Raw genomic sequence first — 22,753 nt, 5'->3', positions numbered from 1 at the left:
AATGCAGAAATGACTACCAATACTGTCAAGGGCTAAAGCCTCTGGAATCCTCACACACCTCCAGGGAGGAACTAACAAGCCTAAAGTCAATGCTGAAGAGTAAACTGCGGTTCCCTATAAGGCACTTCGATCAAATTGACCCTAAGACTGTATACAAAAGCAATACACACATTTCCCAAAAGAACGTGTGCGTGAATATAATGCGGGAATATAGTCATAACAGCCAGTCACTGGCAGGAGAACAGTGAAACAAGTCTGACCAAACCACTGGACCAATGATTATAAACCATTATATGCCAGAAATGGCCGATGATCCCAGAATCATAGGAATACTGCATAGACTTCAGGATGCATATGAGATAGAAAGCAAGCACATATACAAATTCCGTGTTCCATTATGTTTTTATTTTTAATCTATTGTATGGATGTGTGTGCATATAATATGCACAGAGGGGATGCAGCATGGAGCATGTTATGCATGTGAGGGTCAAAGAATAGCTCTGTGGTGTCCATTCACTCCCTCTGTCTTTTTGTTCCCAGGATCAAATGTAAAGCACACTTCTGTGAGACAAACTCCTTTTCCTTGCTGGTCCATCTCACCAACCCTGAGGCTTTTAAATAGATAAAATCAATCCACGCTAGAAGGAGTCAGAACACTGATTGTTACTCAAAAGGATGAAAGAGAAGAGACATTTCTGGAAAGATGTGAAAGTTCTGAGCTGACATGGGTCATCCATTTGTCAAACATATGAAGCTAATATATGTCGATTTGTTTGTGTAAGTCATAAAAAACCATAAAATTGTAGATGATAACAATGGCATAGGATAGACTCAAATGAAAGAATAAAAAAGTAAGATTTGAATATATCTGAAAGGTCCCATATGATTCCTTACATTGTACTCTTTCCTCCCCGTTGGGATAAAAATACAACACACTCTAAACTATTTTGTACGTGTGTGTGCATATTTACACGTATCTGTGTATGTGTACTTGTGTTTGTGTGTGTGTGTGTGTATGTGTGGTGTAGGTCAAAGGTCAAGGCTGGTTGTCATCTTTAATTACTCTCCAACTTTCTTGAGGCAGGGTCTTTTACTGAATGGACCTGCTGGTTCATTTAGGGGGGCATGCCAGTGAGACTCAGAATGAGTTCCACCATCGCTGACTCCCTAGTGCTGGGGTTATAGATACAAGCTGCTGTGCCTGGCCTTTTATGAGGGCTTTGCATTCAAAAAGGTCATTATGGTTGCCCAGCGAGCCCTTTACCAAAGGAGTCATCTCCTTTTAAAGATCTAGCCTTTTAAAGTTTAAAGTGTATAATACACTAGTGTTGACAATGGTGATTTTGACTATCATAAATTCACAACAGTATAACAAAGTGTTTATGGGTGACTGGATCATGTCACTTAGTGTATTTCCTCAAAATTCATTTGCATCACCATATATTGCAGAACTTTCTCCATTTGAAAGGTTAAGTAGGAGGATTCATAGGTAGGCTGGTTACCATTCTGGGTTCTGAATGTCAGAGTAATATTGTATAATTGTACAATATACATCATTGTACAATGTGTCAGTGAAGAGTTAGGTAGATTCTACATCTTAAGTCTTACCAGCTGTGAAAATAGAAATGCTAATTTTTCTTTGGGATCCTGATTTCAATTACTTTGGAAATGACTATAGCTCATGTAGATGGTTCTGCCTACATAAGGATATTCTATATCGTTTTCTAGTGTTATTACCTCATTTTGTATTCCCACTAACAGTATTTAAGGTTCCAGTTCTACTTACTAGCCAATAGCTGATATCACTGGTTTTGTCTTTATTTTTTATAATAGCCATCTTTAAAAAACTTAGGTAATTTACGGTTTGTTTTCAATTTGCATTTCTTTGAGGATTAGTGGCACTGAATTTTTCTTCATAAAACTATTGCTATTATTTGTCTCCTTTTAAGAGATCCCTAGTAGGATATTGGCCATTTTTAGACAGCTTCTTATTTACTTGCTTTGATGACACTGCTTTTGCTTACTATTGACTTACATGAATTTATGAATTATATATACCGGATATATATATATATATATATATATATATATATATATATACTGGATATTAGCATTTTATAAGTTATATGACTGGCAAATATTTCCCTTTGTGTTAATTCTTTTTCTCATTATGGTGATTTTTTTAAAGTGCCAAAAGCAACTTAAAAAACAAAGAGTTCACTTTTGGTTCACATTTTGAAAGTACAGTCCTATCACAACAAGGAAGTGAGGGCAAAATGTTCACACCAAGTTTGAAGTCAGAAAACAGAGAGAAATGAAAGCTTAACATATGTTCTCCTTTTAATTCAGTCCAAGATTCTATCCCATGAGAGACTGGTACCCAAACTTACACAAGACCTTCCGTTCTCCATGGAAAACTTTTGGAAATAATCTTATAGATACACATAGATATGTGATTCCATAGTAATTCTCAGCCCAGTCAAGATGACAATGAAGACTAGCCATCCCATAACTTCACTCCTTGTCATCCTAACACCCGAAATCATGACATTAAATTATACTATTCTATCTCTAGTCCCTAAAGTCTTATTTTCATCACATCATACAAAATTAATTAGTACATCTCTAAATGCCCCACAATTTAAAACGATCTCAATGATATTCAAAAATACAAACTCCAAGCTCCCTTCTGAGACTGAAGACAATCTTTGCACTGCAAACTCACGTAAAATCAAGATATAGATGTCCAATGTACAACAACACAAAATAATATTCCCATTTCAAAAGAGAAAAATAGAAACTTAGGCAGCACCAGATCAAAGCAAGAATAAAGCTTGGCAGGTAAAACAGCAAATCCTGCCATTCCACATCTGGCATCTGGGACTCTCCTGTGATGAATATAGAATGTCTTTCTCCATCTCTTTTGATTAATTTTAATTTGAATTTTAGCTTGTTAGATATTAGGATAGCTACACCAGCTTGTTTCTTAAATCAATTTGTTCCTAAAATCTTTTCTCAATGTTTTACTATGAGTTACTGTTTATCTTTGCATCCATTTTGTCAGTTTGTGTCTTTTTATAGGTGAATTGAACCCATTGATATTAAGGGATATTAATGACCAGTGATTGCTAATTGCCCATTATTTATGGTTTTGTTGGTGGGGGTGCTAGTGTGTGTGTGTGTGTGTGTGTGTGTGTGTGTTTCCTTTCTTCGAGATTTGCTGATGTGATATTATCTATTGCCTGTTTTTTGGATGCAGCAAATTCCCTTGCGTTGGAGTTTTCCTTCTAGTACTTTCTGTAAAGCCTGAACTATGGATATGTATAGTTTAAATCTGGTTCTGTCATTGAATATCTTCTTTTCTGCATCTATGATGATTGAAAATTTTGATAGAAATAATAGTCTAGGCTGGCATCAATGTTCTCTTAGTGTCTGCAAAATGTCTGTCCAGAATTGCTTTCAGAATCTCTACTGAGAAGTCAGATGTTATTCTGATAGGTCTGACTTTATATGTTACTTGGCCTTTTATTTTGCAGCTCTTAATATTATTTTTTTATTCTGTGTGTTTAGAGTTTTGATTATCAAGTGGTGAGAGAAAATTTTTTTGGTCCAGTTTATTTGGTGTTCTGTATTCTTCTTGCATCTTCATAGGTATCTCCTTCTTTAGATTAAGAAAATTTTCTTCTATGATTTTGCTGGATATATTTTCTGTGCTTTTGAACTGGCATTCGTCTCTTCTTCTATCCTATTTATTTACTTATTTATTTATTTGGTTGGGTGGTTTGTTAGTTTTTTTGAGCCAGGGTTTCTCGATAGCTTTGAAGTCTGTCCTGGAACTCACTCTGCAGCCAGGTTGGCCTCGAACTCACAGAGATCCACCTGTCTCTGCCTCCCGAGTGTTGGGATTAAATGTATATTCCACCACCACCACCCAGCTATCCCTATTATTCTTAGTTTTAGTTTTTCATGATGCTGCAGATTTCCTGGATGTTTTGTGCTAAGACATTGTTGGATTAAACATTTTAGTTGACAAATGAACCTATTTCCTCTACTGTATCTTCAATGCCTGAGAGTCTCTCTTCTATCTCATGCATTCTGTTGGTTATGTTTATAGTCCCTGTTTGTTTACCCAGATTTTCCTTTTCCAGAATTCCCTCAGTTTGTGTTCTTTATTGCCTCTATTTCAATTTTTAAGACTTGAACTGTTTCCTTCATCTGTTTGATTATTTTTTCTTTACTTTCTTGGTTTTCTTTAAGGGATTTATTGACTTCTTCCAATGTTTTGTTTGTCTTTTTGTCAATTTCTTTAAGAGAATTTTTTATTTCCTCATTAAGGGCATCTATTTTCTTCATAAAGTTATTTTTAAGGTCATTTTCTTCTGTGTCACCTGCATTGCGATGCTCGGAACTTGCTGTTATAGAACCACTAGATTGTAATGTTGCCATATTGTTCTTCATGCTGTTGACTGTATTCTTTAACTGCCACCTACTCATTTGGGTTTGGGGTAGCTATAGGTACAGGTGTTGATTATTTCTCCAGTTTTGCAAGTGGAGCCTTTGCTGATGGAGGAGGGTCATACTTTCATTGGTTAATAAAGAAACTGCTTGACCTGATAGGGCAGAATTTAGATAGGCGGAGTAGATGGAATAGAATGCTGGGAAGAAGGGAAGTGAGGCAGGCGCCATAGCTCTCCTCTCCAAGATGGATGCAGGTTAAGAATATCCCAAGTAAGAAACCACCTTGTGGTGCTACATTCATTAGAAATGGGTTAATCAAGATGTGAGTTAGCCAGTAAGAGGCTAGAGCTAATGGGCCAAGCAGTGTTTAAAAGAATACAATTTGTGTGTTATTATTTTGGGCATAAAGCTAGCCGTGCGGGAGCTGGGCGGGAACACAGCACGCCGCTCCACACAACACTTTGCCTCACATCTGAAACTCTCAACAAAATTGTCTGGGCTCCCATGGTCTTCTATGGATCCATCTCTCCAGAACTGTCACCTACAGTCAGATCTACTCTATGCTTCTCTATATGGATACTAAATAGTTCCAGCATCTCCACCAAACTTGCGTTTTCATTGCAAAATAGGTTTCACCTTTTCAGCCTTATCTAACGACCTCTCAGAGTCTCCTTGCAGGAAGCATGCCTCTACCACACTGCCGAGACTCAGACTTTCTGAGACTTTGGTGAAAGCCTCTATGGCCACCTTACTCTTGTGTATTTCATGCTTAAAGACAGCACCAAGTAGATGATGTATCTGTGTGGTGCCAGTTCAGATTTTGTATGCCTTCATGGACTATCCCGGGGCAACACTTTTCATTGGTTACCACTTTGGAGCAGGGAACCCCGTTAGAACCTTTCTCAATTAAGGATCTCTCCTTTCAAATGAATTTGTGTTCCCACAAGCTGGAACTGTGACAGATGAAGCATTGTCTTCAGGGTACCTTTCCTTTTGTCCTAGTGCAAAACACTAGATTTAGCTTTGATATGGATAACCTCTTTAAATATTGTAGATGTCGTGATAGTCCCCAGTAACTGACCATGGTCGAGGGTAGGCATGAGTACTGCCCAACAGAAAACCATACACTTCCTTAAAATACTGAAATTTTAGTATAACTAAATGACATAGTTCTCAAGCATGAACCTTGTAAATGACAAGCACATGTCACATTATCAAAATACTGCCCAGTTGGGCCACTCACCATTCTTTCCACTTTAAACTGACACCACTTTCCTCACTAAATTATGTGCCATTGTGTTCAAGTAGTTCCTTCCGCAGTAGTTGGCAGTAACTGTGACACTGTCCAATTTCTACACTGCCTTGATATTTCTTCTCAAACAAATTAGCCCATTGCTTACTAGTCCAGTCTCTAAAGATCTCATGACTAAGATGTAATACAACCAAATTCTCTGCCAAAATGCAAAATGAATGGACTCTACTGAGTTCCTGACAGAGCTCACCTCAAGACCTCATGAGCTTTGCTCTACTATCTGGATCTCTTGAGTTTCTTGTCTTTCAAGCTCCCTATAGAATTGTTCATTAACTTCTACTTATCATATTCTAGGCCTTCTTTGGGTCAGAGCACCAAAGACCTTCATGTTCCTCTTACAAACCAGTTCTAAAGAACTAACACCACATGGTCAGGTTTATTTCAGCTATGGCTCCACTTTTCAGGGCCAGTGTTCTCCATTGGTTACTTTTCTGATGTCTGTGACAAACACCTGCGAGTATAGTGCTGGAGTCAAGGCAGAAAAGGAACACAGGCAGGAATGTGAAGTCTCTCGTCACACTGCATACACAGGCAGGAAGCAATGAGAGATGAATGCTCACTGTCTCCTCTTCATTCAGTCTAGGATGCCAGCCTGTGGGATGATGTCCCCCACATTAAATGAAGGTCTTTCGTGCTCATTTTGGTCATTCTGGCAACACTCAAGACCAAACAAAGGTGTATTTCATGGCAATTCTAAATCCATTGATGTTGCCATGGAGACTAACCTTAGCAGTCCTCTTTCACAGTGTATCCTTTGATTGTGTGTACATTATAAGGGCATGTTGGGCATACACATGGTTTGTGGACATACAGGTACCAAACAGAACAAAAACCATGTCCCTTCTTTCTACAACTTAGTCTCATAAGATCTTTCTTTACTTGTGTTATGGGAACCCATAGTTAGTCTGGCAGTCGTGATGTCTCCCCAGCACCACCACTGCACTGGATTATGGTGCACATGTGGATATATCTAGCCATTAATTTTAGTCAATTCATCATTAAATGCCAACTGTATGATCAAGGATGTCATATGACATATCTATAAGCTGACTCTCTTCACCTATTAAATACTAGCTTATATCTATGATGACCCAGCCTTAACAAAGAGTCTAATCATAAAAAGGAAGCATTTGATCAAATTCCATATAGAGAGATTCATGTTTAGCACAAATATCCTCATAAATCTCATAGAAAATATAGGTTCCTAAGATTAAGTTTTGAAACAAATGTATATGAATGCTATTTCAAATCATATTCATCTTCTGACACTACTTTAGTGGAAACAGACGACAGGGACTACTCAGCAAATGGTGCTACAGAAGCACATCAGGCTGAAGATTCACTCTGTAAGCACCAAGGATCCCCTAGGGCCAAGAGGCTTTCCTTCAAATTTCCATGAGAGGATAGCAAAGCACATACAATCTGCAGTCTGCTTACTTCCTGCCAGACTGTCAGTTCTACCAAGTCACAGAGTCAAGCAGCAACCAGAAACTATTAAGGGTGAAACCACACTTGAGAGTTCAGCAAATACAAAGAAACATTTCTATTGAGTGATGGCTGTTTTAATTACAACTTCTTTTAACATTAAAACAACAATTTGCATGAGTAAAAACTTACATAATTTCAATTACAGTTTTTAATATACTATTCAATAAATACCCTGTAATCAACAATGATTACTTGGTATTACTGGAGTAAAACACATTGCTTAAAGTGGCTGTGTCTACTCAAAAGCAAATTAGCAAATGAAAGTCATAACTCAAAGGAGATGAGGGATGAAACTGTTCCAGGCAGCAAATTCCCATTGGCCAAACTGTCTATTCAAAGTCACCACAAGCAGAGATGCAGACAGGAAAACCCTTCTGAAATGAACAAAGTGATGATGGTTCTAGCAGTGTATTCTTGTGGAGAATAACACAAATCTTTGTAAACCATCAAATTCTAGATGGAAAGTTGAGATGCCAAGCACTCCTACCGGTGCACACGATGTAAGTCAAGGAGCATATAAACCATTTCATCTACTGCTGCTTTTGTATTTAAAGAAAGGGCTATATTAAATATTTCTTTCACTTGACAATACAGAGATATGTTTATTTATAGTCATTTTTAGTATATATTTAAATATTATGCTTCTACAGGGTGGTCTTATTACGCTAATTGTTGTTTTATTGTGCTTAAGAGAGAAAGATTCTCCTTAAATATGTCAAATAATAGTGGTTGGATAAAAAAATTACTTCTCTTCCAGAATTAAAGATTGATTTTCCACGTGGCACTGTTAGACATGAGTATATTCTTCACAAGCCAATACATACACATAGCTTTTTGTCAGAAATATGATGGCTGGTTCACCAAAAATCTGTGCCTTCTAGTTGAAGGGGACATTTAGTTGAAAATTTCTAGTTGTTAAGATTCTCATTTGTGCCTAGACATTATAAAGCAAGGGTGTCCCTTCTGGAATTGTTTTTAAGTTTTCAGAATAAGATATGTGTTAATAAAATAATAAAGTGAAAAGGGTACTACTTGTGTCAAGTGAAAAGTAAGTTGGTAAATATGGCATTGCCATTATGGAAGTTTTTATTTAAAAATTATGCATACACACTGGAAAAACAAAAATTATATTAGGTGGTTAACAACAGGAAAAAGGCGGGACTATGGATGTTGATAGGATATCTTTAAAGAAAGCTTGAAGGCCTACAGAAAACTTAACCAGAGGGTCCTTAGAAGTCCCATGTGCCTCCCACTCTTGTATGTGCATTGCCTGTCCCACCAGAGCAACGTATTTGTTACCACCCAAAATACTTAGATAACACTATTCCTTGTGAGGAATATAAAGATACTGACATTATCCTACTAAGAATACATTAGTCCCATCCTTACTTCTACTCTTTCTATTAATTTCATTATTATTTCTGAAATTAGCTCATTACACAAGAGAAAATTTCACAACCCACAAAACATCATCACACACATAGGAAAATGCCTTTGTAACAAATTCACCATCTGCTACAGACGCCTAGTATTCCACTCCATTGGTGAGCTATGCTTGGCACAGGCTCCAGTTTCCTGCTCAGTTAACTCACTTGGGAAGCTTTCTCATCCTCACAACCAAAACTCAAATATTATCCAGTGATCCAGAATTAAATTTCTCAAACAGTACATTGCATGTATCAGTTTAATTCTTCATTATTTTTTACTTAGTCTAAACAAAAAGGAAAAATGTAATATTAACATACTCAGCTGCCTGTTTGACACGTTTCAAATCTTTCTTCAGGTTTTTGTTCTCACTCTCTAAAAACATCACCTGGCTGTAGACATCTGGAACATTCCCGAGGGCTCTGAGGTCAGTTTCTCCCTTCTGTATTAACTCATACCTAGGACAAATCAAACAACAGAGTTTATCTGTTTCTGACTTTAAAAAATGACTATGTATAATTCAAAATCTCAGCCCTGGGGAATTTGATAGAAATTAGTTGCTATATTCTAACCAATATTAATATATTGTTAAGATAAAATGTCAGTTAATCTAGCCTTTTAAAATACAATGAGCCATCTATGTTCCACATATCTAGTTACTAGAAAGAATGGCAAAACTCTCTCAGTCCTTACAAGCAAGGAATTTGTACTCTAGCAAAGATGGTAATACGTTCTGGGAAGAAGAGGGAATAGAGGAGACAGACTGGTACGCATTTGTACTGTTTTGTATACAGTAGCCATGACCGACAAGCGTCAGTAAAAGAGACTTGAGACTTGAAGGACAGGAGGAATGATGCCATGTGGGTTCCCGGAAGAGGAACACTTGAGGTTGACAGCAGGCAAATACAAAGGCCCAGATATAGAGACATTTTCAGCATGGACAAGAAACAAAGGCCCAGAGATAGAGACATCTTCAGCATGGACAAGAAACAAAGGCCCAGAGATAGAGACATCTTCAACATGGACAAGAAATAAAGGCAGTATTCCTAGAACAGCAGGAACTGAAGCCAGCAAAGTGAGCAAGGGAGATGTTGAGAAAAGTCAGAACCAAAACAAGGAGCCATCATCAAAGGAAATATTTCACTCTGGATCAGGATGGGACCATAGGAACGTTTGGGGAGGAAGAAAACAGTGATCAGATTTAGGTTTCAAAAGGGCAAATCTATTCCAAGAAATGGATTCTAAAGGAACACGTGACACAACCTGCAAGAGAGAATGGTAAGCAAACAAAGTGAAATAAGCAGAGGTTATAAGAGGGAACCTTCTGGACATGCTGCAAAGGCAGCGCTAACAGCAATCACTGGGGAATCATCTGTCAGGTATTAGCAAAGACGCAGGGCAGTGATGGCATCCAAGTTTGGTGCTCAATAATAGACAGCCATTTACATAGTGGAAATAAAGACAGTAGGAACTGGAGAGATGACCAAATGTAGTGTGCCTAGCAGACATTCGTGTAAAGATAAATGATGGATATACATAGCTCAGGAAACAGGCAAAGCAGGCGACTTAAACTTGCATTTCATCAGTATATAAATGATGCTTTACAATCACGACACTAGAACAGACTAGGTCAGGTAGTGATGTCACATAAACAGTAAAAGATGCCTGGGACTGATTCATAAAATACTCCATAGCTTCAAGGATGGAATGAGCTGGAGGAGGCAAATGCTATCATAAGAATCTAAGGACAGAACAGTAATGACAGCTAGGAGAGTCATGGCCAAGGGGTCAAGTGAAGAAAAAGTTCCAAGACAGAAGAAATGAATGCTAATGGAAAAAAATGAATGCTCACCAAAGTTTGGACCAGTCACTGGAAGTGGCAACATGAAGGTCACTGTAAAATGTTTCAGCAGTTTGATGGACGAAAGTCAATCCAGAGTGGGTATGAATAGTAAATAAGAAAGGAACAGTCACTTTTGCTAGGAAAACCTCCCAGTGAGGAAAAGAATGGAAAATGAAGATGATCTTCAACAGGAAGCAGAGCCAGGGAGCTCTCCCCAGGTACTATGTCAGATATGACTGCACACCTGTGTGCTTCTGGCCACAATCCGACAGGGAAAAGCCGAGGCAGGAGAAGACAAATGAAAATGCAGTGACCCTGAGCCGGCAGGATCTGGATTCTGGCAGGAAGAGGGAGTGGGCTCCAGAGGATGGCCTGTGTGCTTCAGTGTGCTGGCTGGAGAGACAGAAGGCCTGATGAAGGACCAGCAGGTGGGAAAGAGGGGGATGGGAGGTGTGGAGCTCCTATTTTCTCAGGAAGATAAAAAGGCAGTGACTGAGGAAGACACAACCTATGCCAAGTTGAAGAAGTTAGTGCTGACCTTGTAATTGCAAAACGGAGAACAGACACAAACCTGAGCTTGAAATCGAGACACAAGGTAAGCTCACCCAGTCACAAACCAGGAGGTGAAGTTAAGATAGTGGGGTTTAAGATCAGTCTGGCCTCACTGACTTTGCCACTTACTGGCTGTGACTTGGTGACATTTACTCAGGCAGATTTTTCATCCTCTCTAAGCCCATTTCCTCATCCATGAAATGAAAAGATGTTAGTGGCTACCTGCCACCTACAGTTGTGGGAGAAATGAATGCTGAATAAAAACAGACTGCTAATAAAAATGATACAAAGTGAATTCTCAAACAATTACTCTAAGGCATCACCATTTTAACTATTTTATGTCATTTACAATTAAATAGTATATGTATTATTTATACTAATTTTTAAGCTAAATATTCCCCTAGAAGGCTGACTTCTGCAAATCTTAGTACATAATCCTACCCACATATATTTAATTGCTCAAATTTGGCATACTGTGAACTGTAAGAGTGATCACAGTAAATGTATGGCATTCCTGTGTTTAATTTAATGGTGACAGGGAGATATTGCTTGCATGACACATAACCAGAAGCCAACTTCTCATCAATGGAAGAAGCATCAGTAGGTTTAAATGGTGAAGGAAAAACTATCTGCATGGGGTTCAGTGAGAGTCGGTATGTAGTCATATGTGTATGGAGTCACACTGTACACACTTTCTACACATGCTGAAAAACGTGAGAACTGTTTCAAAGTTAATCTTAATTCTGAGCTTTGACTTTGAATAAAGCTAGTCTGATGAAATAAGTTGTAACTATATAGACCATAACTAAGTCATTACAGTACACCAAACTGTATTGGCCAAAAGCTGCAGTATTTATTTTTGTTCATAGATTAAAGGAATACATACTAATTTATAATCTCCTTAACTGGGAACAAATTAAGTTAATAATTAAATGCTTTAAATAATTTCATGTCTTATTACCCTTGACAGGATTTTAGCACAACCCTATCTTCAGGGAAATGGGAAGAACAGAGGCAAACTGAGGTGTACCCAGATTGAAAAGGAAGTAGGAAGGAAAGAAAGAAGACTGTGCTTCGAGCTAGCCATGGTGATGACAACACAAGTGACCGTGACACAGACACAGTGTGCGGGACAGGACATGTTTGCACAGACGAAAAGTTCAGGGGTCGCAAAGGGACACTGCTGTTTTCTCATTTGACCCTCGTTGGTTTCACAGCGCCAATTAACTTTACACGTGAGTACATCTAAAGGGACAAAACAGCATCAAACAACCAGAGTGGAAGCAGGGTAGTGCTTCACAAGCAAATCTCTACCACGCCGGCATACGTCTATAAATACACACACACATATAGCTATATTAAATATATACTATGCATAGACAAATCATAGAAGATAAGTTGATAGCTGTTGCTGGCAACTCTGGAGTAGTAATAATTTAGAACTTAAAAAACTGCTTTCTGTTCTGCCATCCCCAGACACTCCGGTGTGCCTAATTAGTTTTGCTTTTATAAGATATTCATTTTCAGTACCTGTGAGAAATCATGGCTTTATGCCAATGAAATTTTATTCACAAACAAGAAGTAGGCCAGATTTGGCTGCTCCCAGGTCATATATTTGTGACACTGGATTTAAAAGATATTCTGCATTTATTGTTTGAAGACTCGAAGAACGTAACTGAAATATCCCTGCCCAGATTATGCTGGTACCTTTTTTTTTCTTTTTCAGAACAACCAAACAACAAGCCAGTACTTTCGTGCTTCTGTACTTTTGGTTACTTTTGTTGGAGAACATGAATTTGCAGCAATTTCATATGGTTTGGGATTTACCTTTCTGCATTAAAAAAGACATTCAGTCAACATGGTTGGCTGAATCATGAGTAATTGGAGGCTAACAGGAAAAGCTCTATGTCCGGCCAGCATGAGCTGCACAGCAAGCCATGTGTCATACCTTAATTTAAACAAATGTGTCTACAAGTCTTGAATTAGAACCCTACTGTATGCAGCATAGCTACAGTTACTGACCAAATTCAAACTATTCAAGTGAAAATAATTACCCAGATATGGGAATAAGTACAAAGCAGCAGCCACAGACTGGGATAAAAATTGGGTGAACCAAAATATTACTAAGTTAATAAGTATACATTCATAAGTTTTAGCTTTTGTTTACAATATAATGCTAAATAAGTATGTTTCTTGGGAACTCCTTATATCCTAATAGTATCATAGTTTCCTGAAATTTTGTCTCATGAATCAGGCTGCTACCTTAGACAGTATGATTACAATCATCTACTCTTTAAGAATATATTGGGGCATGGAAAGGTGGTTCAAAGGGTAGATCTGCCTACTACACACACCTGGTTATCTGAGTTCAATCCCCAGAACCCACCTACACTTATGGGAATGCTGACTCCAACTGACCTCTCTATATGTGTGTCATGGCAACACAGGTGCACAAACTAACACATGCACACATACACACATAATAATAACAAAAAAGAGTTTGACTTAATCTAAATAATATTTGGATCATAATTCCCTTAAGAGAGTCATTATACTTTGTAATAGTCTAACATGTTCTTGAAAGACATAAAAATAATTAAATCATACTAATTTTTCATCTAATTAGCTACATATTAATCACCTACCTGCATTTCTAATTTATTTGCAATTATTTCTTTAGGAAAATTTGTGCATAATTTCTTTTTAAATTGTGCACAGTTTCCAGGTTTAAAAGCAGCATTCTCCTTTTATTTCCAAACACTCCATCTTTTAGTCTGCTGTGAACAGACCTCAGTTCTCCTCATAACTGTACATGTGCAGTCAAAATAATGAAGTTTGAAAAGAAATTGGGGTGAAGTAGGGGAGTTGGGAGTAGAGAGGTGTGTCAATACAATGCCAGTATTATTTTCAAAATTAAAAATAAATAAATGAAATTGTTTAGTTCTAGGTGTATATTATAAGTGGACCAAGAAAGCGAAAAGTAAATCTTACATCACAGACAAATTTTTAAAAATTAGAATTCAGTTACAAAACTCCATAAACACCTTTTGTATAGAAGTCCACTCTTTATAATATGTAATATCTAGTAAAAAATAACACTTGCTTCAAATCTATCATTTACTATTTTTAAAAAATATTAGGAATCCAAAGATGATTATTGTTATAGCAAAAGAAAACATAGCATGCCTGCTGGTTTTCACAATCAATAAGACATTATAAATTTTTTTCTAACAAGAAAATCATATTAAGGTAATATTTGAAAATACAATTCAATTTAGTTCCAAATCAAATGATATTATTAGAAAAATCAATCAGCCGTATAAATAGAGAAAAATAATCTTTATTATAAATAAAAGGTAAGTAGTGTTAGGAATTATGTAAAGAAACAAAATGATACCATTATAAATTAAGCAAAACTAAGAGAAAACTATTTCCTAAATAGCTTTTTGCTGTATAACTCCAGAAGACATTTCATTCCCTTGATCACTTGAAAGGAAGCTAAGTTTGAATATTGAAAAGGCTGTGGAACAAAGCTTTACCGGGAAAGCTCCCCTGACTGTGACGGTTTCCGCAGAGACGGGAACGATTTATCCCACACATGTAAGTTCATTCTGCTGCTGGTTCTGCTGCTGTAAACTGCCAGAATCTGCGGTCACCAGAAGGGTGACCTCTGAATCCTTTGTGGTTTTGGTAGTTGGTATGGGAAGATCCCTCTTAATGATGGACAGGACAATGACTTGGGTGGGGGACCCTGCACAGTATCCAGTGGAAAAAGTGAGCTGATCATGACCAGGCATCCAATGGCCTCTGCTTTCTGACTACTAACACAGTGTGACCCCACCATAATGACTGGAAATAACATTACCTAACTTGAATTGGCCCACAAATAAACATTTTCTTCCCTAAGTTGCCTTTGTTTTTTATCATAGCAACAATAACTGAAACCAAAGTGCTTAGTGCTGCAAAGTCCTTTAAGAAAGCTAAACTTCCACCTGTAAATCTGCTGACATCCCTGAAGAACTACCTCTCCACATAGGGGCTTACCATTCGGCCTGAAAGCAGTTCAGAGTTCTGGTCATCTCCATTTTGATCAGGAAATTACAGAGAAAGTCTTCTATGGCTTCGTGTACTACATGCCTTGAAGGAAGAACTGTTTTCTGCTCCTGAAATTTAAATCCACAATTATTCATTATGCAAATGTCCAGGTTTTTATTGAGGGAACAGGTAGCTGTTCACTTACTCATTTTGTAGTAACTTTTTCCTTAAATATTGTGTATTGATCTAAAAACTAGGAATAAAACATTAGTGGCACAAACATTTCTATTCCCAAAGAAATAGTTTAGTAGGTAGAAACATGATATGGATAACCATCTGTGTGTGCATATTCCATACACTCTGACAAACAGTAAGTATCTAGGAAAGTAAGGGCAGATTCTCAAATACAGGGAAATGCCAGTCTGTGGTTAATGTGTGTGAAGAGTAGTGAACTGTGCAAGAACTGTCACAGAGGAAGACTTCACTGAAAGAGTGAGATCTCGGCCATAATCACAAAGATGTCAGCCCAAATACTGAAATGACGAAAGATCAAAAGCCTTACTCCAAGTTCTCAGAGGATCAAAATCAAAATCTCAAAACAAAATTCTGTAAACAAAGTTCTTTTTTATGTTTAAAACACATTTGAGGGACTAGTTTGGTCCTATGCTTTCTCCTTGTCTGGCTGGTGTTGGTGAGCTCCCATTAGCTCAGGTAAACTGTTTCAGTGGGTGAACCCATCATGGTCCTGACCCCCTTGCTCATATTCGCATTCCTTCCACTGAACTCTGGGAGATCAGTCCAGGGCTCTGGTGCAGGTCTGTTGGTAGATGAAGGTTCTATGGTGATATTTTGCATGGCTGTGGCAGACTGAGGGGCTACTGACAGTGGTACCAGTTTTTATCCCTACTGCATGTACTGGCTTTTGGGGGAACCTATTCTCTTTGGATGGATAACTTGCTCAGCCTAAATATATAGTAGGGAGGGCCTTCGACATTCCACAAAGCAATGTGTCTTGTCCTCTCTGAGGACTGGATGGGGGTTGGGTGGGAGGATATGTGGAGGGAATGAGAGGAGAGGAGGGAGTGGGAACTTGGACTAGTATGTATAATTTAAAAAAAAACAGTTTGTTTTTAAAAAAATAAATAAATATAAAAAGGCATTTGATTGACTTGTTTAATTCCTAAAAAGAGACTTATTTATGAAAAATAAAATGTAAAACAAACATTTCAGAGTTCATTTCATTCAACAAAGTAGGCAATATTGTATATTTCCTAAGTATGAAATTTTAGATATAATAATATCAGTTGTGTGGGTATTCATTATGAACAGACAACGCATATTTATTAGAAAAAGGATCAGTACAAAAGGCACAGATGTATCTCACAAGGAGGAGTGAAGTCACTGGAATTCCAAATTCTAAACTCCTATAGTTCTTAAAGACATTTGTAAAAGACAAGTTGCGTCACCAACACATCATGTGATCAACTACACAGCTGAGACCACAAAAACCCTCCAAAAGACATCCTTCCATTTACTGAGGAGGTTCTGGAGTTCTGTGTACACACACAGTACTCACATTCAAAATACCAATGTCCTAAGACATTTTAACAGAGTTCTATTTTTCAAAAACTCATAAACAAATTAGCCTTCTAAAGAAATTTACACAGTTTCTACCTCCAAGAGTGAAAATTGGGTAAAAAATGAGATACATTGGAGAGTGAATTGTAAAGTATCATTATAGTTAAAATTCTGAAAAGATTAGTACAAACTTCAGGATACAGAAAGGTTTATTAGAAAAGTAGACTGTATTCCACATATCGAAGGCCTAGTTCAGTCCCATGGAGGCCACACAGCAGTTGGTCTAATGTTCATGATTTTCCATGAGCTTGGTTCAGCTGTCTCTGTAGATGTCTCCATCATACTCTAAAACTCCCTTGTTCATATATTCCCTCCTCCCTCTATTCGATTGGTTTACCAAAGCTTGGCTTGGTGCTTGGTTGTGGATCTCTGTGTCTGGTTTCATCAGTGACTGGATGAGGGCTCTATGATGACAAGGTAGTCACCAATCTGATTACAGAGAAAGGCTAGTTCGGGAGGCACCCTCTCCTCTTGCTAGAGTCTTAACTGGGGTCATTATTATGAATTCTTGGGAATTTTCCAAGCACCAAGTTTGTCCCTAACCTCATAGTGGCTCTCTCTATCAAGACATTTCTTTCATTGCTCTCCTACTCCTTTTTGTCTCCTCTTCCTTTTGTCTGTCCTGTTCCCTCATGTTCTCATCTCCCATTCCAGTCCCTCTACCATCCTTCTTGTGTGGAGACAGTTGTAAAGCTTGGACTTCCTGTGAGGCACCTGATAGTAGGACCCGGATCTATCCCTTGAGCAAGAGCTAGCTTATTGGAGCCCATTCCCTATGATGGGATGCCATGCTCAGCCTTAATACAAGAGGAAGGGGCTTGGCCCTGCCCAAACTTAATGTGACAGACTTTGTTGACGCCCCATGGGAGTCCCTACCCAATGGAAGGATTGGATGAGGGGCTGGCTGTGAGGGTGGGGTGAGAGGGATTGGAGGAGGAGTGGGAGGGAGAAGTGCAGTGTGGATAGAATGTAAAATTAAATTTAAAAAATAAATCAAAATTTTAAAAAAAAAGTAGATTGTGGGCAACTGTAAACACTTAGTCCTCCAGAGCATCTACATATGTGTAAACATTAACTGTATTCTGAGACCTTATGTCACTATAATTATCTGCTCTCTCTTTCCTTCAGGGCAGAAGTCCTCAGAGAGTACATTCACATTCTTCTTTTGTATGACTTTTCTCTCTTTTCTCTTTTTCTAAAATTCATTGTATAGCAAGATCAATATCCCATACTCCATTTTTGCATTTTCTAGGCAATGTTTCCCTGCTGTGGTGGACAGTGGAAATCCATTCAGCATGCTCACACATCAAACCACAAACCCAGCAGAAACACAAATAAGGATGGAGAGCAACACCACGGTGTAAGTGTCTTCCTGTGGTGCTATCCACGTGACTATTTTCAAACCAAGCAGTGACGTGGCTGACTTCTTCAGGAAGGTACTCCTAGCATTTCGTGATCAGGAAGGAAGGCCAATGCAAAGAAATGACCCACTTTTAAAGTCCACCAATCTACAAATTATAATTTGTAAAATGCTTCACTTTCTCCAGTTACTAACATAGAAATAAGCAGATGTGGTCTAGAATTTCAGAGTCCAGCAGGCGCATGTAGTTGACTTAAAAAGAACAATAGATAAAACTTGACAGATAGTGACAGTTCTTAAAGCCCCATCTGCTAACCAGGGTAAAGCATGCACAAGTTCCTCCTCAGTTTGCAGTAAGGCAGTGTCCATGATCCTCAGCCGTCACATCCTCTACAGGAACAGTTAGTTCACCAGGTGTGTGCCTTGTGATGTTGGCTCAGTTTCCACTCCTGCAAGTAGCTTATATTCAGAAGGCTGCTAACCCTGCCAGACTTGCAGTTTCTGCTGGGGTGAACTTTTTGACGAAAGCATGGAGTAACGAATGAAAGGATAGAAATTAGTACACAATTAATTCACTGAGCAACTGTGTTGGCTAGTTGCTATGTCAACCTGACACAAGCTAGGGTCATCTGAGAAGAAAGAGCACCAACTGAGAAAAACTCCCTACTAGAGTGGCCAATAGGTAAGCCTGTAGGGAATCTTCTTGATTTTTGCAAATGAGCTCAACCCAAAGCAGGCATTACCACCCCTAGATAGGTGGTCCTAGTTCATTTAAGAAAGCAGGTTGAGCAAGCCCAGGGGCAAGCCAGTAAACAGCACAGTAAACAGCACTCCTCCATGGCCTCTTCAGATCCTGCCTCCAGATTCCTGTCTTGTGTCGCTGTTTTGACTTTCCCGGATGATGGACTACAGGCTGGTAAGTAGAATAAGCCTCATCGACCTTAAGTTTCTTTTGCTCATCAAGCTTGATCACAGCAGTAGAAACCCTAAATAAAACAGAAATTAGCTCTTGGAACAGGGAGTGGCTATGAGAAGACAGAAATTGCGGCATTTAGATGTTGGACTAGAAAAATCATTACTCAGGAACTCGCTGTGGGTAGTGCCGCCCCAGGCTAGTGTTTCAGATGCCAGCAAGCAGCATTCATGCCTCCACGGCCTCTGCATCAGCTCCTGTCTCTAGGTTCTTGCCTTGATTTCCCTCAGTGATGGCCTGTGATGTAGAACTGTAAGCTAAAATGCATATTCTCAATTTGCTTTTTGCCAGAGTTTTATCACAGCAAGAGAAACAGTAAGGCAGCCAATAACCTTTAAAAAACTAGAAATTCATTAATTCCACGCTCAGAATTTAGCTCTCCATCCCTCTTATGCAGTCTTTTTCCCTACAGAACTTGTGGTTTTAGGGATTTAAGCTTTCAAGACTTCACCAGTCAGGACAGTGTCCTTCTGAACTGGGATTAGCACTGGATTAAAGCGTATCTGAACACAATCCGATATCAAAGTCAGACTCTCATCAGCAATTACAGAGGTGCTGAGGCAAGAGAAAGATTAGGTCCTCTGAGGGACTATGGAGAGGTCAGAGCTCCCTTTCAACACAACACAGCAAAGGGCAAAGAAATGAAGAGACTTGATTCTTTCAAACATCATTGAATGGCACTACAATTTTGGTGCCTTGTGTTTTAGAAATACTACAAGAGGAACAATGTGTGATGTCAGTACTAGAATCTGCAATGGAAGCAAATGAGTCTATCAACTCCATAGGAGATTAGAACGTAACCACAGCCATTTGTCATCGTGCAGTCCGTGATGACTTTCACACCGCATGGGACAGCTGAGCAGTTGCTACCAATACTTAAGGTGTTCAAGACCCACAAGTTTAGTTATCTTCACAGAACACATTTTAGATACCTGTATGAGAAATGTGGATATAATTAAGAAAATAACAAATAAAATTAAACAAAAGAATATAAAACTGCATCGGGAAGTGTGATTATTAATTTTGATCTTCAACTTGGTTAGAATGAGAAGGGTCTGGAGATACCAAAGCACACATTCGGCTCTATTTGTCAGGGTGTTTTCAGAGACAGTAAGCTCATGAAGTCTCTGGCCTGATAAAAGTTTAACTCATTTATGGAATAAAGCCATGACTAGTTGTTGAGAGGAGGGGGAACTCTGGAAGTACCAGGACCTGAACTGAGGCAAGAGGTCACTGGAAACAGTATCTGGAGAGATTTATCTTGGCCTGGTCCCTTGCAACTATGGCTCCACTCTGCTTCCTCCCCACCATAAAGTGAGCTTCTTCACCATGCCTTCCCTTCCATGTTAGGCTGACACCTCTACAATTCTAAGCAAAAGGAAGATTTCCCACTGAAGCGGTTTGCTCAAACAGTTTGTCACAGCTACAGGAAACCTAACACGGTAAATGCATCACTGGTTTTCACGTCATTAACCAGAAATTATTCGCTTATTTTCCGACTATTGGGAAAGAAGACCTACAAAAACTCAGTAGTAGATTTATTCCCTACTTTTTTTCCTCAACTGGAAACGTTACATAAAAAGTACCGAGAACTGCATCCAGGGTAAAAGAATCGTCATAGTTTTAAATAGTCCCTTTCAAAAGTCCTGTGCAAGATTGAACAAAGATGCTCAGTCTTCCTAGTTGCTTTGATATTTTTAAGAAATTAAAAATGAAAAGTTGGGACTATGATTTATCCATAGTGCTTGAACTAGCATCTAGGAGCACATTCTTTTTGAAGGGATACCTTGCTCAGCCTAGATATGGGAAGAGCGCCTTGGTCTTGCCTCCAAAGTGAAGTATCAGACTTTGTTGACTTCCCAGGGGAAGTCTTACCCTTTCTCAGGAGTGGATAAGGGCGTGGTGGTGTGGATGGAACAAGAGGAGGGGAAGGAGTGGAAATGGGGATAGCTATGTAAAAGAAAAGAGTGAATTAAAATAGATAAAAATGGAAAATTGAGGTAAAATTTGAAACCCACAAAAAAATCTGTCAGGGCCACAGAAATAGTTGAAGGAGTACTCACTACTCTACCAGAAGACCCAAGTTCAATTCCCAGTACCATTTGGGGTGGCTCACAACCACCTGTAACTCCACCTCCAAAGGATCCATGCCTTCTTCTGGCATCTGCAGGTACCTGCCCTCATGTGCACATACCCACACAGACACACACACATAATTAAAAATAAATCAATTTAAAACAAATTGTTATAAATATACACTTCAAATGATTGTGGTAAAAACCAGTAACTTGGACTATCATTCCTAAAACTATTTTTAAACATTATGTAACAATATCTGACCCTCCATAATTAATGTCATTGGAGATGCAGAAATGGGGTCGTGTCATTGTGGTATAGTATTTACTAGAAAAGAAAGACTGTATAATTGCTAGGTAAGGACTCAATATTATTTCTGAAAATAATCATTCATTATGTAAATGCTTCATTCTTTTTGTTCAATAAATGTGAAATGTTGTTTTTACATAATATGCATGAGAGAATGAATTAGAAAAACAGCAAGAAAAATAGAAAAGCATACTAAAGGGAAGGCATTACTTATAGTTTCTAAAAATGCCCATGAAGATGGTACGAAGTGTGTGCATGCATGTTCAACCCTCAGGAGGGCTTACACATTGCTAAATTATCCAAAAATAATCTACTCACTTGGACCCAAAAGCCTACTGAAAAAAAAAAGATAGATTTAGATATAGTTGAAAAACTAGCCTGAAATTGAAGATTCAAAAAGATAAAAAATGCAGGACCACTCACGCCCTAGGCCCTTGGGGACCCTGGGGGTGCCAGTGAGATGAACAGGTGTATGGTGCAGCAATGGGAGAGAAGAAGTCTTAAGGTTCTTGCACTGTGGAGAGAACCCATGCTGAAGACTGAAGATACAGCAACAGTGAGGGTCAGGATAATATGGCAGCCTACACTGCCACCTGATGCCATGTGACTTCTGAGCCTGTGCAGCTACCAAGCACCATGTCTGAGTTTGTGGCCCTGCTAGAGCCAGGGTCTGTGTTAACTTCCATGGCCTTTGTTAGCACCAAGGACCATACAGATGCCCGCGGTCTGGACCACCACCTGAGGCCAAGCTGATGTCCAAGGGCCAAGCTGCTGCCAGGGACAAACTAATCTGGGTGGCCTGCACTGCCACCTGAGGCCATGGTCCATGCTGGAGCTGCAGCCAAAGGCCATGTGTGGTTCTATTGCCCAACTGCAGCCAGGTTCTATGATGATGCCCTTGCTATATTACTGCCAGTGGCCACAGGACAGCTGGATCTGGTGGCCTGGGCACAGAAGTGGTCCTGCCCCTCGCTGGTCAACTTAGCAGGTTAGTGGCTCCGCTGCTGGGAGAGCCGGCCCTAACTCTCAATGGAGAACTCCCCCACTCTTCACCAGCTGCCACAACTGAAGATGCCACACGCTGAAGAGTTAAACCTGAGGGGAACAATCCTGGTGGAGGCTGGGATTGATCAACTCAGCTACCACCCAGGCCCACACCCAGGACTTTGAGTTGGCCCACCCCAACATGTACCCCATCCCGGACCTCCTAGAGCTTGTGAAGCGAGCAGTCCTGTAGAACCATAGTTACAGGATCATTGCAATGAGCATCTGAGAATAAAGCTA

General features: G+C 39.0%; 1 protein-coding gene across 1 annotated transcript in view; it reads right to left on the bottom strand.

Moving 5' to 3' along the window:
* Nucleotides 1–22,753, bottom strand: part of Spag16 (sperm associated antigen 16) — an 899,292-nt gene that overhangs the window by 859,821 nt on the left and 16,718 nt on the right. The window contains exons 4-5 of the mRNA XM_041631902.1: nt 15,123–15,241; nt 9,004–9,141 (exon numbers count right to left, since the gene is read on the bottom strand). Coding sequence (XP_041487836.1) covers nt 9,004–9,141; nt 15,123–15,241 — 257 coding nt within the window. The remainder of the gene's footprint in view (nt 1–9,003; nt 9,142–15,122; nt 15,242–22,753) is intronic.

This window comes from Microtus oregoni, unplaced genomic scaffold, assembly GCF_018167655.1.
Source record: "Microtus oregoni isolate MIOR12 unplaced genomic scaffold, Mior012 000038F_ref0000394, whole genome shotgun sequence".
Classification (NCBI taxonomy): domain Eukaryota; kingdom Metazoa; phylum Chordata; class Mammalia; order Rodentia; family Cricetidae; genus Microtus; species Microtus oregoni.
This window is presented reverse-complemented; position numbering and strand designations above follow the sequence as displayed.